Source organism: Cinclus cinclus, chromosome 1 (assembly GCF_963662255.1).
Source record: "Cinclus cinclus chromosome 1, bCinCin1.1, whole genome shotgun sequence".
NCBI classification, from domain to species: domain Eukaryota; kingdom Metazoa; phylum Chordata; class Aves; order Passeriformes; family Cinclidae; genus Cinclus; species Cinclus cinclus.
In genome coordinates this window covers 73,667,646-73,683,764 of record NC_085046.1, presented here as the reverse complement: position 1 = coordinate 73,683,764, position 16,119 = coordinate 73,667,646, and the positions used below count along the sequence as shown (strand labels likewise).

Sequence of the window (16,119 nt, the reverse complement as noted above, 5' to 3'; positions counted from 1 at the left end):
ACTGTTTTGAGAATTTTTTTTTTTTCTGAACAAAAATAATCTTCCATTTCACCTAGATTTTTAAAGTAACTTGAAGATCTAAACAGTCTAGGAAACATGCTGCTAGTCATCACACTAAACTTTAAAACAGGACAGAGTTTTGTAACAAGCTGTTACAAAAGATTCAAGTTATTCTTCAAAGCCATTTAATACTGTGGGTGTTTTTTCTTCAGTTTTAAGGCGCAAAGGTGCTAAACAATAAGATAACAGTTCTTGACCTAATAATTAACACTATATTTTTTTTTCTATAAATGCTCCTGGAGATATTTAGAAATAGGAAAGGATTTTGTTTTGTTCACTCAAGGTACAAGAGTTGTAGAAACCAGTCAGGATTTTGGAAAGAAACTGAAATAGAATAACCTTTATTTTAATCACTTTTAAATATATTTAAGTAAGGTTTCTGTTTGAAAATAATTAATTTATCTGTTATGGATAATGCATAGTAAAGAGCATGGTAAAGAGCATTTAGATACATGTTGATGTTAATTGCTATTGCTGATTTTATAATCAGAGTTTTCTAGAAAGAAATCTGATTACACAGTCACTTTACTCTTGCTTGTGTACCTGAAAAGTGAATTCATATGTATTTTCTGACAACATTTTTAATTAAAAATCTAATTTTAAAGACATGCTGTAGCAGAAAACTATTAATCAGATGGATTTCTTGACCAGTAAGAAACAGAAATTGAATATGGTTCATCATGAGCAGGACAAAACAATTTTCTAATTCAGTATTTTCTGTTACTTGCTACCAAGAAAATTACAAAAAAAAAAAAAAAAATCTGAACGGTTCATATTTTGCACATAACATGACAGAATCTGATGTTTATTTTGATATCTTTTTCATGTGAATTCATATTACTTTACTGAGTGAAGTAGTAGCTTTGGAGAAATACCTTAAGAATCTGACAAAACTAGCACCTAATAAAATGTACAACCCTTATTCAAGGGATCCAACAGGAACACATCTAAATTGTATCGACCTGTAGTAAAGTCCATCCTCTTTGTTGCAACAACCCTATTTCCTACATTTACATGTCCTTTGCCTTTTAAGACACCTAAAGGATACTGAACGTTCCATTTAATACAAGGAATATATCAAAATTCTGAGTGCAGAATGAGTTTCTGTCCCCCATTGTAAAGACTAAGTATAAAAGAGAGTTACTGAATATACCTTATATTTATATAGATGTGTAGCAAAAATGGAACCTAATGCTTGATGCTAAATTGTAATTGCTGTTACAAATTCAAGGTTTAAGTGAAAACTCAGCAGTAGTCTGTTTGACTGTGATCCACACAGACTAGAATGCATATTGCTCCCTCAAAACTGCAAATGGGATGAAAGGTAGGATGTCTGGCAGCTAAACCATGAGTTTCAAGCCTTGAACCCCTGACAAATTCAAGGGTTTGGCAGCTGAGCCAGACGTATCTAAAGAACAGGTTCCATCATTGTACTTATTACTCCTTCCAGATAAATACCTCCCTTCAGTGCTTTTTAATTTGAAAGCATTCCTAGTTTTGTGGCGCTGTGTGAATGCTACACATTTTCGGCATTTGAGATGGCTATTTGGTTTAGAGTACAATAGAATTCAAAATGTGTAAGGCTTTCATTATAGTACCATTTAAATTCCATTTAGGCCTATGTCTTCTCATTTTCCATGATTACTTTCAGGAAACAAAACAAAACAGAATATGCTTCTTGATGCAATCTGAAGAACCATCACAGCACTATTTTACTTTCTGCAGTCCCTCTCAGAAATTATTTTTTGGCTCTTAAATACCTTCATATTAGCTGTTATTGCTAGCAACTGCCATTCACTTTCTACTTTGGGCAACAATTTTACTTATTGCTTCCTCACATAACAGAAAACTGAAGACGTTTTTGTAAAAAGCAAACTTTAGAACAGATAGTTTTTTGAAGGTGTGCCTCTCTTCATAGCTACCTAAGAAGAAATCAAATCTGCCTGATTTCTCTTTTATTGATTTCCTAGAAGGCATTTAAAAACACCCTGCTGAGAAGAAAGGAAATGAGAGGAAAGGGTCACCAACACAACTGAAATTGAAGCATTGGAAGATCCCACAGCAGGCTTTCTGATGGCCATGCAATGTGTTTCAGTGTTCTTCAAAGTAGAATGCTACAGAGAATAATGTATGAGACATCAAATTGTGTAAATTTATTTAAAAAGTACCTGTCCCAAAGTTTATTGAAATAATCACAAAAATTTTCATAGACTTGAAGTTTCAGTTAATTTTGAAAAAAAACATCATGAGGGACACAGGCTAAGGGGACTGGAAAACTTAAATTATTTTGCAGTTCTATATGTTCTTCATTCTTTATTTTATCTTATTTTATTTTATTTAACAGTGGGGCTTACAATATGATGTGCCACCATATATTACAGTTTAGGTTCCAGAATTCCTATTTGCCAAAATATTATTGGCTGTATCATGCTATGCATGTTCAAAAATATCCCCTCATGAAGTCAAACAGGAAGTTAGGTTAAAAATTGCTGTTTGAATTTACCATGTGAAGGTGATTCTCATCAAATGAACTCTGAATGTGAATTGAAATTTTCTTTTCTTTATGAAGGTTGCAGTACGTCCCCTCCTCTCTCTTCTTTTAAAGCAATGTGTTATCATGGATAGAGAATTAAACAGTAATTTATAATTCCAAGAATCCATTCTTCCATGCTGTCAGAATTTTCCATTTTTTTTAATTTTTTTTTTTTAAATCTGCACTAGGTTGAACAGTTTGTACTATTCTGGGTGTACTTATTGCCATGGTACTGAAGTGCTTTTCAAGTCCAGGAGAGCATTTTATAAATCATCTTTCTTTGTTCAGTCCTTAGTGGATCTGTAAAGAGAGCCAGGTCTCTCATCAGTGTGAACAAGCAATTCAAATTTTATTATGTGGACACTTTTCTGGCAGGCACTGGACTGAGGCGGTAAATTTCTCCTATCTGCAGCCTATCAAACAGTTATCAGACACTGACTGTAACAATGTGAGACTGGATTTAAACATTGGCCTAGGATAAAAAGTTCTGTACTATGTTACTCTGAAACTTTCTGTGATATGCTGCTTTCTGCTACTTGCCATTTTTTACACTACAAAGGTATTTTTAAAAACCTTATTTTATTATGTCAAACTCTCTTAGACTATCGAAACCATTCAAGAGCTGAACAGATTAAAAGTACCTAAACCAAATGCTTAGACTGCCAGCAGAACTGATCAAAAAATTCTGCCTGTGCAAGTCAGAACATTAGAAAACTTGTGATGTATTTGCTTGCCTCAACACATGGAACTAAAAGTGCTTCCAAGAGCAGATCCTTATATTTTGTGGTTAAATTCCTCTAAAGTCCCTGCAGTTGACCTAAATTGTTGTTACAGTTTATATTTCTGTAAGCAGAGTAAGAATGTGAAGTTTATCATTCCAACAAATAATTTGATATTAAAAAAATGTCAGCAGAGATTACCATTTGCCTTAAAAATGCTACAAAATTAACAGACATAGCAGTGGGTATGTACTACAAAAACAGTGATAAAAAAGAAACCTCCAGATGGCCAATGTAAACCAGCTGATTTTTGAGAGATGCCTTGAAAACTGAACTATTAGATGCTGCATACTCTGGGGGAAGCGAGGTGGATTGTCGTTGACATCAGTCAGTGTGATGTTCACAGTGGTGGTCCCTGATAGTCCTCCCATCTGGCCTCCCATGTCTTTAGCCTGGATGACCACTTGGTATTGCTCCCTGTTTTCTCTGCTCATGTCTGGTAAAGCAGTCTTGATTATGCCTTGAAGGAGTAAAAAAAAAAAAAAAGAAAAAAAAAAAAAAAAAAAAAGGAGAGACACAGTGGTGAAGGAGAAGCATCGTTCACTATAATCTCAGAGCTCTTGGATGGATTTATATCAGATACACTGTGCAGATGAAAATCCCCAGCAATCACAAGGTATACTACAACAACCTTTTCAATCTATGGATATTTTAATGTGATTTTAAGAAAAAAGACAAAAAAAGTCACAGACACATTATTCATAGTTTTTATTTTGTTAAATCAATTTTATTATTTTTAATGACAAAAATATCAATATGTTAATAGAATTAATGACATTTTTCAGTTTCTATCCCCAGTTAATATTTACTATATTTTGCAATCTCCAGCCCTGGTGACATTTTGATACTATAGCACAAGGCTGAGCTCTAACATGCCCAGGATTCAGTATTCTGGGCTGCAATAGATCATTTGATTTTGATTCTCAGTGTTGTCCACTGTAAGTCAGCTGGGGCTGCAGCTAATAAAAAAATTGGACAAGACTCTAAATTAGTTTGGAAAAGTCTTTTTGGGGTTTCCAATTTGAAGAATTTCACAACTTTAATTTAAATGTTTGAGACACATTTGCAGTACACAAAAAGAATAACGGTCTCAGCTGAGAAAACCAAAAGTGGTGCTGTACGCCACTTTTTATTGCAGTTCCTTTTAGAAAACAAGGCAAAGCTTTTTATTTTTATTTGGAAGGGTGGTGGCTCTTCAAACCTGGTGTGATGAGAGCTTTCTCTTGTGAAATGGGAAAATTTAAGCATAGTGCCCTTTTCTGTTTGGAGGCTTCACATCCCTGTCCTTTCTTTCTCAGAAGGCTCTCATCATAGGCTTGGTTTGATACTACATCCAAAAAAAAAAAAAAAAAAAAGAGGCAACCCTGGAAACCTGGAAAATGTACACTTCTAGAAAATGAGTAAAATAAGGAAAAAAACCTTTGCAGCTTAGTGGTAATGACATTTATGTCTGATCCAGGATTACTGTGTTCTGATTATCATACCTAGGCTTGTTAATACATGCAGTATGAAACAGCAAATTGGATTAAAATGAAAAAATAATCCTTGAACCAAAGATGAGAGCCCAGGTCTTTCCCTTACTGTCTTCCTGCCTAAACACCTGCTGCCATCAGTTATTGCTGTGTGGTATTGGTCCTGTATGCCTGCTCATGCCTGATAATGATGTTTGAGTAGGGGACTGGAGAAAAGAGAAAAAAAGGAGATTTTAAAAAAGAGGGGTAAGCCAAAAACTTTTATCAAAGGCAAAATTGTTACACTCCCTTTTAAAATTGTACCCTTGTGATTAATTATCTTTTGGTGTATTTAGAAAAAAAACAAATTGTTTTAAAAGAAAGTTGGCTGCCATATGAACACTCTCAATGGATTAATGGATTAAGAACTTCAGGGTTTCTGGGCAGAGTTGCATTTAAATTCTCAATTAGAAAACCATAATAATTTTGATAACATGTAAGAAAAGCTAATGCAATGGCTACTGAGTCTTGAGTACCTTAGGATCAGATATCTGAAGAGTAGAGTTCTGGTTGCGTCTTTCTTTTCTGAACCTTAGTTTTGAGCACTTTAGCACTTCTTCTATTTTTTTTTTTTAGTTTGTGTTTGTCTCTTATCCAATTTCTTGCATAACAGTGAAAAAGGCTTCAATATATTCATTTCAACTTGAAAGCATGACAATTGCTTTAGTTCTCATAACTCTTAGAATCATAATGCAACTTCAAAAAAAGCTTAAGCTAAGAATTGTCAGTGGTCAGGAATCTATTCCAAACTTTTAGAAATATTTAATTACCTGTGAGGTCTTTGGGGTGTTTTTCACCATACAGTATGAAAATACTATGAAATGTTTTTTAAAGGCAAACAGATGAAATTCCATGAAACTAGTGTAAAATAAGTTTGTGATTAATTTTGATGATTCTTTGGACACTTTACAGTAGTTTATACCTTTTCTTTTTTTTTAACTTTTGGCCTTTTAAGTTAAAAATCATCCTCTGAAAATCTTAGTTATACCAAACAAAGCATTTCTTTCTGCAATAATATTATTTTAACAGAAACAGCATATTTTTATTTTGATTCCAGTTTCCATTCAATGGAAGGGCATGAGCTTTGTGTCAAGTCATATGTCTGTTCCAACATTGAAATGGAGGTGAAATATGCGTTTATCCCTGTACGTCCTTGTCTCTGTTACTGCAAAAGGTGAGAGTGAATGAATTGCTAACCTGTTTCTGGATCCACTGAGAAATAAGGCTGTCCCTGGAGGATGCTGTACACCACTTTGGCACTGTTCCCATAGTTGGCATCATCAGCATCTGTGGCTGTCACCTGAATAACAGATGTACCTAAATGGGTACCAAGCAAAGAATCAGCAGATTTTAGGAAGGCATCTACTTCTTGCAAACCACATACAGTTTTTGAAGTATTGAAGCCAGTAGGAAATCAGACAACATCCACTGGCCCAATCCAGAGTTATCCTACCTGGCTGAACCTAAAATCATTCATCACTTAAGATTCACGCTTCAGTTTAACAACATAAATGCACAGGGACTGACACGTCTTTGAAAGCCAACACAGCATTAGGTTTTTTGGTGATCAAACATATTCGAAGACTGTTCTCTGGCAATAGCACAATCTCAGCTGGAACTGTTCACATAAACATTTGGCTTAATTAATAAATAAACCTAACACAAATTTCCCCATATTCATTTTCTGATTAAACGACAAATTCCAAGTCTCTGAATTCTGACTCAATAGAACACTTTGTCTCATCCTAAACTGTTTTGTTTATTTTTTTAGGTTCTATTTAAAAATAGATATTTTTACAATAAGAAATTATCTTTGTGGGTTTTTTTTTTTTTTCTCTCTTGGTCCAAGTTATCTACCCATTTGGCAAATAAAGGACATTAAATGCTACTGACATTTTTTTCAACATTCACTTATTTTGCGTGACAATAGTTTACCCTCGTCCTCTGATCATAAAGAATACAATATAGGTAATATGGGATTATGAGTACTGTGAGGCAAAATATTTGGTGCAGTTTATGAGTTAGAAATAAATAAAAGCTTCTGTAAAGCCTTTCTTATAAGATATAAAAGCACAAAGGTGTCCTTCACAAGCTTTTTTTTCTTAGCACTTTTCCACATGTCAGAATGCATTTTGCTCACACAATCTAGAGCTGACAAATGTCTAGATAGATGAAGGCAGTCCAATAGCTAGAGGTGTAAAGGTGCTTGACTCCTTGGCAGAGGAAGAAGGCTGACTGAGAAGCAGGTTTTTACCCTATTTTTGGTGCTTTGATTTGTTGGGATTTTTTGGGGGTTTTTTTGTATCTCACTTTATTTTAAAGATAAAATACTGATAAGCATTGACTGCTTAATTGATATCATTCCCTATTCCTATTTTTCTATACCTTCAGTCTCTCTAGATAGAAGTTTCCCCAGATAACTTGCAGGCAAATGTCTGTCTTGACTATAAGTTTAGAAGACCTTCATTTACCTGTGATTAATGGCATTGAAGTGAATAATTTCTACTGTTGCTTTTCAGCATATCTCAGGGATCGGGAAAAGTAGAAATCCAGAGTAATCAAAACAGATCTGTGAGAGTACATCAGGTCCTGTTAGATACAACTACTTTTTTCATAGTATGTAATACAGCTTTACAAATAATACTAGTTTTACCTACACAACAATTCCCAATATTTCAGGTTGTCTGAAAAGTATGTCAAGAGATGATGAGTACTTCTTTCTCTGCAATAAACCAGCAGAAAAAAGATGCAAAAATGCTTTGTCGCAAATCATCAGACTGAAGAGGATTTTTGCCATCAGGTATCTGGATTACTTTTTGACTGGTTAAACAGCTAGAGGTCACCTGTGTGACAAGCTGAGCTGTAAAGATTAACCCAAAGAAGTGAATATATACGAACATTTTAATCACTAATAGTGTCTAGCAGAACTGCTCATCCAGACAAAAAAAAAAAAAAAATCAAGAGAGTTCTTTGAGAATGGTGAAGTTCCATTAGCCCCATCTGCTTTCAGAAAAGCAAGTAAGTTAAATCCCCTGCCCCCTCAGGACAAATAAGGAAGGCTCCGTATCCCTTGCTAGCCTGTAATAAACCATAATCAGTAGAATAATATGATTATACTGTGTGACACTGTCACATCTAGAAGTTAAGAATCAAGAGCAATTTTTCTGTCCATCCAACCAAAACCAACTTATCAGAAAAGATTTTTACTGTGGCCTCCTAATCTAGGCACTGTCATGGGACTGACACAGAAGTCTGAGTATGGTTATAGCATCTGAATGCACATTAATGTCCCTTCTTTCTATTCCTAGTGTACTGTTTTGGTGAAGGGAAAAAGTGTTGAAATTTGTTTTAGTCCATTTGAGTATTTTTTCTTTTTAAAGAAACTTATTACAGGGTTTAGGGCATTATTTGGGAGACTTTTGTGTTTGTCTCATTGGAATGTCTGTCTTTGTTTCCTGAGGCTCAAGTACCATATAAGTATGGTTGCTGAGGCGAGTACAGAAGATGTAACCCTACAGAAACTTTTCATGTGGTAAAAAGATAGTATTACAAATCTCCTTTTTTCCGTTAAACTAATAGTACAACTGTGAAACAAACTATTAAAAAGAGTCTAGCCTCAAAAATTCAACGTGAATAGGCAGTTAACTCTCTTTGCCTAGTCTACTTTGTCATAAAGAAGGATGAACACAAATTATAGACAATACTTGTGCAGCTTTCCTCCGTGAGCTTTTTGGGTCAGAAATGAAAGTAAGATAAAGGCAATGAAATAAAGGAAGTCAATATTAATTATGGAATAATTGGTAAAGAGGCAAAATTTTTAATCAAATAATGATAGGCCTTATTTTTGCCCCACTTGAATGGTAGCCACAATATGATCTATTTATTTATTTGTTTATTTGTAGTCTAGCTTACCTCACTAGCAGCCTCTTACCACATTTGTCAGAGGAAATCTGCTTGATTTAAAGTACAAATAGGTCGTCTGGATGAACACAGCGGGAGTGAGTAAGGAAGTACAGTCTGGGAAGAACTGAGGGTGGGAGAAGCTATTTTAGTGTTTACCTTTGTTTCTCACCATCCAATTCTATTTTTAATGTGCATTAAATTAACTTTTCAAGAAAAGTCTGTTTTCACCATCATGATAATTGATAAGTAATCACTCACTCTTTATTTCAATCCATGAGCTTTTCCATTTACATTTCTCTCCCAGTTTTGTTGAGGAGGGGGAGTGAGAGAGCAGTTGGCCAGGCTTCTGGCAGCCAGCCATGATCAAACTTGCCACAGAGCAAATTGGTGTGAAAGATGACACAGAAAATGTGAGAATAACTACAACAGCAGTCTAAGTAGTGATAACATCACTCTTCTGCAAAGCCAAGTCCACTTCAACTCAACCTAACCCAGCGAGTCTAATCCATTTTAGGATGGTAACTAAATACCAGCTTTCTCAAGAGGTGCGTCTTCCTTTTCCTTTTCCTTTTCCTTTTCCTTTTCCTTTTCCTTTTCCTTTTCCTTTTCCTTTTCCTTTTCCTTTTCCTTTTCCTTTTCCTTTTCCTTTTCCATTTCCTTTTTTTCTCTTTGTCTTGACTATGGAAACTTAAGCACTTTGATAACATATCAGTTATATGTGTGGGGACCTAATGTAGGGGCAGGAAAAAGCAGAAGGTAAATTTTGAAGGCAACCTGAGAGAAGACAAATCTATGCTTAATCTGTCTAAGCAATGCTTCTGTGTGTGTTTATGCATGCATAAAAAATCATATAAAAATTCATCTATTTAAATAAGTGCATATAAAAATGTAGAACCCAAAAAGGAAAACTACTAGAGTAAGAGGGAGCATCACTTCATATCTAGGAAGTGTCAGAGTTGAATGTCGTTAACACAGATTACTAGAACTCATGAAGAATGAGACATAAATTAAAAAAAAAAAAATTGAAATGAGAATACTTTTATTAATTATGTTTAAAATTCTCTCTATTCCTTTATGCTATTTAGTGTTTGAAAGAATTCCTCTGGTATAATTAGGTCTCCCAGCATGACACCAGAGTCCATTGCAAAACTGAAGTAAATAGCTTGAAGAGGATTGCTGCAGTGCAAAAGAGGTCTTCCACTAGATGAGACAGGCATATATTTTGCTACCTTTTCATGTGAAGTCGTGCTGTTCAGCATGCAACTCTTGCTCCTACTTGGCTCTTTTGGCTGACATGAATTACAGCAGCTTCTGCCAGTCAGAAGGATGTATCTGCATCTACTGGAAAATTTTAATTTTACTGATAACTTGTTCTGTAACCTTCATTTTAAACACTGCTCTCCATCTTGGGAGAATAAAGTGAGCAGATTACATTGTTAGTAATGTGTGCTTCAAGATTCTACCATGAATGTTGGATAACAAATCTGAAATTATTTGAATAGCATTAAGAACCATGGGGGGTTTTTTGGTTTTTGTTAGGTTTTTTTGTTTGTTTGTTTTTTTTATTATTATTATTTTTGTTTTGGCTTTATTTTTACATGAGGAAAATCACTAACTTCAAAGTGCATTTTGATTCTGAATTGTTTCTATAACACTAGTATTTCAGAACAATTCGAGACTTCTAATGTTAAGAAAAAATAAGAATGCTTGGGTTTGGCTGGTCAGTAAAAAGTATTCAAAAATAGTTTGGAAATAAAACAGTCTGAAAATGCTGAAACAGGGTAGTTTTTACATTACAAAACAACTTCATTTCTTTTTTTTTTCCAAGCCAACTTCTGTCAAAATTGGCAATTATTGAAAATTCTGATTTTTACAGAGAAGTTTTGTCTGTGTATGCGCCGAAAGTCTGTTTCATTTTCAGAAATAGAAGACCAGCTGGGGTAAGTGGAGGCAGGAAGGACTTTATCTCCCTAAAGGAGAAATTCTTAAGCTTGCTTCCTGTTTTCAAGCACAATGGCAATCTGCTGTTCATCAAGTTATTTACAGAGGGAAGATTTTAGAAGAGGGTTACTTTTACAAGAGAAAAAGATTTGGGTAAGCTCTCATAAAACCTCTGGAGGCAAAATTGGGAATTTTGTATGTCTAGAAGCCTAAAGAAGATGAATGGACACATAGTTTGCTCAGACAACATCACCCCAAGGATTATGCAGATGTAGTTTGGAGATGCCCCTGCTGAAAACATAAGTGAAAGTTTTAGTGAGCTACAGAGATTTTGAGGGGTTTAAAACAACTTTTGTCTTCAGCAGCAGGTTGTTCTTCCTGGATAGTAGTCTGTGCTTGGGCAATGAACCAGATGAATGATGAGCTAGGAGTTTTGTGGCACTACCCAAGGCTAAAAAGTTTAGGGAGACACTGGGCTCACCACCAAGTATCTCATTACCACATCAGCTGGATGACATCACTTCTGACTCCTTTGTGTGCAAAGGACAGGACTAAATAAGGTTGAAATACAGCTCTTATATTTTGATTGGAAGACAAATCTACCTAGAAACTGAAATAATAGTGAACCAAAAAGTCAACTGTTCTCCTTTGCACATGACCACAATTTAGTGGGGTTTTCACTAGACTGGTCTTCTTTTTATGTATAAAGGTTCAGAAAGTTGGTAGTGTGAAAGATTTTGAAGAACACAGGAAAGGAAAGAATAAACGCAGAAAAGGAATGCATTTTAACAGGTAAATAGATACATGGCAGATACAAGGCAGAAGAGGAGTAAATGGGCATGACCAAGAAAAAAAAAAAAAAAAAAAAAAAACAACTTAGAACAAGTAAGCAACCGGAGGAACTAGACTCAAAAGAGCAATAGCATAATAGCATTAAAATGGATAAGTGGAAAATCACCTTAAAATGTAGTTCAGACACAAATATGAGAAGGAATTTCTTAAAAATACAAAAAAAAGAGGAGGTAAAAAGGTAGCATAAAAGAGGACATGTAATAAATAATTCATAAATTATATTTTCACAAGTTTAACTATATTTAATAATCTATTGCATAGTTATGAGGTGAAGCTTAATTTCACTTGAAAACCTGCTCTCTTATTTTTGTGTATCATGTCTCACAAAACTTTTGGTTGAGAAATCAGCTACTGTACATAGTTACTGTGCCCTTGCTTTTGATATTCACTGACCTCCAGCACAGGAATCACAAACTTTGCACCACCGTGGTGCAGGTAAAGAGTCACTGCAATCCCTGCTAATGTGACTAAAAGTAATTTGTGAGAGACTTAGGAAAACCAAGCTATGCTTCCTATTGTAGCCTCACTTTACCTCAGAACTATTTCCCCCCTCCATTTCAGTCCATATCAGTAAAAACAGATGGACCAAACAATTAATTTCAGACATAGAAGATGCTATTTTTGACACCTTTACTTCAGAAACAGTACTTTATATTTTATAAATACAATGAAGAAACAATGCTCATAATTTCTTGTGTGTGTTGCACTTGGATGGTTTGGGGTTTTATTTACTGCATCCTTTCCCACGACAAAAAGAAACCCCATTTTAGACTGTGTTATGAGAATTTGCAATAGAGCAGGAGTCAAGTGCTAATGATTGTCTCACCACACAGAGAGATGTAATGTGGCTAAACTGCTCTGCCTATAATCTGCATGTGTTTGCAGTGAACACAATACACACACTGCTGTAACAATAATGTCAGAAACTGAACTAGGAAAAAATGGTTAGAACTGAACAAAGCCTCCAGCCCTCACCGTCCTGCTGTTCCATACCTTGATACAGTAACTTTAGTTTTCCTTTGGCAACAATTGTAATTGTGAAGTGCATCGCATGCCCTGTGTGAGAGTTTAAAGAGCATTAGGGATGCAATAACAAGTGGGAAATAGTGAAAAGAATGAGGAATAATTTGAAGGACAGGTGAGGGAACAACTCTATGCAAGTTTATTCTTTTGTGAAGATCCTTTTTCCCCTTCTCACCATAAAGTCACTTCTGAAACAGTAATACTTGTGCAGTCAAATGGAAGAGATGAAAAAGAGGAAAGAGTAGTCAGAATCTTTCAAGTGTTAACGTTGATTAGCATTTACATTTCATTTTCTAATGACTAAAGAGGTACAATATAAAGTGATCTGCCATCCTTAATAAAGGAACTGCAGCTTAGAAGTCAATAGACTTGTTCAATAGACTGTGCATCTTTGCAATTAGAAAACACCTTTTTTAAGATAGAACAATTGTCTACAGTCTATGTTTAAACATACACTACATTTTAATTAAAATATTCAATCACAGAATTATCCTCAAAATTTCAATTCAAAATAATGGTGAAATCCACTGGTAGTACGTTTCTGGGTCTGAAGTAGCTCTATGTGCAGAGGCATGAAGCAACTGGAAATAGTTGCTAATGAAATTGACATCTTGGAGGATCCACAAGTAATGCTGTAATAGGGCCATAAATTACCCTGCTTACTCCTAATCTGCCCAAGAGGATGTGGAAACAAGCACCTGTATGAACTGGCAGCTGCCCTCCTTGACAGGTCATTCACAACTCCACCACTTGTTTCCTTTTCGTAGATTATAGTGGCAATTTTCACCCTATACCCCCTCTTAATTTCTGGAATACCCCAAAAGAGAGAAACAAGGTTCAGCTCCTTTTGTGATTAAATGTAGGAAGAGTTTACGCTGATTTTCCTATTAGGAGAAGCAGTAGTTCATAAAGGCTGCAGTATGCTTATCTCTTGGTTAAAAATCCTTATGCCAACATTTTCAAAGAAGGCTTTAGTTTTATTTATTTATTTAATTAAATTTATAGAATAATGACTTAATCATAAAAATGTTATTTATTCACTACTCTTAGCTTCCTTCGTTCATACAGTACAGCTTTAAGATACTTTCTGCTTTGTGCTTTTCTCAAAAGTAGTCATAGTCCTCCAAACAATTTCTAATGTTCTCACTTAAAAGAAAAACAAGGAGGCTTAAAAGAAACAGTTTCAAAATTTCAGTTCTGATGTACATGCCTGTACTGTTGAGTATTTTGCAATGCAACACCAAAAGTTATGATTTTTTTTGAGAAGGAACAAGTTAACTTTCTGAACTTATTTTAATTCACTCCTTTTTTGAGCTCACCTTATGTATTCATTTATCAGTTTTTGAATTTCTAACTCTAAATGAGAGCTAGAATCTCAGTCTCATTTGCATCTTCAAAATTAATTTATAATACAAATTAATGGAAGCTTTTACAGAGTTTGTACTTTTGCCAGCTCTGCAAACAGGTGCATTTTAAAGCCACATATACATAATTTTTATAATGACAGGCTGGTCTCATCTTTATGTTACTTGGGATTATTTTTGTCAACTGTTGGAACTCCTTTTTGGGTAGTGAGAAAGTTTGTCTCTTTAAACATTAATACAGCTCTTGAAAACAGCAATTTCCATAACAATGTAGTCAATGAAGTTATTATGGCAGCCCCAAATTTACATTAAATTTTAATATGTGACTCATTAAAATCTCTTGCTTCTTTCATGTTTAGAAACTGTGGATGTTGTCTGTTGCAATAAAAATTAAGACCTATAATTTTGAGGAGAAATGGAGAGTAAAAGCAATTAATTAATAAAATGCCAGGATTATTTCAATTATTTGCTTATTATTTGCTTTTAAACTTACATTAATTAGAGTACTATTTCACACAAAAGCAGAACACTTCTAGAGTTTGTATGTGTACGTATAAGTAAACACTGATGTAAGTGTGTATATATATATATATATATATATATATATATGTGTGTGCGTGTGTTGGTGTGCCTACATGTCTAGAATATTAAGTAGGGTCAATCAAAAGACATTTTCTATTACTGTTTCTAGACATTTCATTTATCTTCAAAAGTGTTCAAATGCTTTAAGTACAATGTGTCAAATGACTGAAAGGCAAAAGTGTTCTGCTACAGACTGTTGAATTTTCACTATGTCTGCAAATCAATTGGAAGTTCACTGTCTATTTAGTGCAAGACTGCTCACAGTAAATGATCATGGGGACAATCTCATTTGGAAATATCTCACAGATGGGTATGTTTCTAGTTGAAAAAAATTAAGGAGGTTGACGACAAATTATTGCTTGGAAAGTACTCTTAAAAATGCCTGAACCAATTTGAAAATGCTTAGACATTGTGGTGATTAGGACTCAGTGAAAATTAATTTGTCATATCCATTTAAACAGTTTGTTTATTTTCCTCAGGTAGACACACCTTCCTGATAGCCAAGGTGTTTTTTAAAATTGTAGTCATGAAGTCACTAAATATCAACCTTCTGGACCATGAAATATAAAATTATTTTTTAATCTTCCTCTCTCTTAAACCACCTCTATGAACTAAAGACATGGCTACCCTTAGGTGGGTGGTAATATTTTTTTCATGACTGTCGCATATTTTTACCTTATGAGGAAATAAAGCTTTCAATTTTTTTACTGTGTACATAGTCTTATTTATCACAGGCTATTTATCACTTGCCTTGAAGCAGAGTGAAGTAACCATTATTGAGCTGGCTTTCTGTCAGGAAGCTTTGATGAGAATTTGGAGTTTATTGGCAGTTGAATACAAGATGTTCACACGTGTATATACTTCAGGAGACATCAAGTTAGATTGTATTGTTCTGGTTTGTTGGGGCAGTTTTTTTCTTTTCATCTCCAATTAGGTGTGAACAATGCATTTTGAATATGAAAGAATAATAATAATTCATTTCATAAGGAAAAAAACTGATACTTGTACAGCTCTTAATCATGCTTGATCTTAATTTTACAGTGTCATACATCTATGAGGTTGTAGGGAAAAGCTACTCTAGAAAGTCTACTAGGCATCTGGTAAAACAGTAAAAAATTAAGTAAATGTGAGCATCAGGATTGCTGTCATTCTGGAAACTTGCAGATGTAAATTTTGCAGATATTGAAAAAATACATGGGAAATTCTATAACCTATTTGTTCTCATGCTTACTAGAGGATGAGTAACAGCAGGAACAATATCAAGTACTTTGCAAATACGCAGAAGTCAGGCAAGAGAGTCCAGTATAAGACTTATCTTATTTTCCCGACTCTCTGAATTCTGCATATGGTACAGAAAATTTCCAAAATGACTGTATGATTGGCAAGAAGAAAATAATGCTGTTTTATAACAGAATTCAAGCTAAAATATTAATTGAACTAAGAAAAGCACATATATGTAACTGCCATTCCTATAATTCATCTTGTGTGTTGTTAAAAACTTGCAATTATCTTACTTATTTTAATAATTTAATTAAATAACTTCGTAATTATGTAATATATAAAATATGTAT

General features: G+C 34.4%; 1 protein-coding gene across 2 annotated transcripts in view; it reads right to left on the bottom strand.

Moving 5' to 3' along the window:
- Nucleotides 1-16,119, bottom strand: part of LOC134047662 (cadherin-9) — a 66,158-nt gene that overhangs the window by 18,458 nt on the left and 31,581 nt on the right. The window contains exons 3-4 of one of the 2 annotated variants that reach the window (XM_062499009.1): nucleotides 6,081-6,200; nucleotides 3,665-3,832 (exon numbers count right to left, since the gene is read on the bottom strand). In XM_062499009.1, the coding sequence (XP_062354993.1) occupies nucleotides 3,665-3,832; nucleotides 6,081-6,200 (288 nt within the window). Of the gene's footprint in view, nucleotides 1-3,642; nucleotides 3,833-6,080; nucleotides 6,201-16,119 lie in introns of both variants that reach the window. The other variant, XM_062499093.1, reaches the window with a different exon arrangement.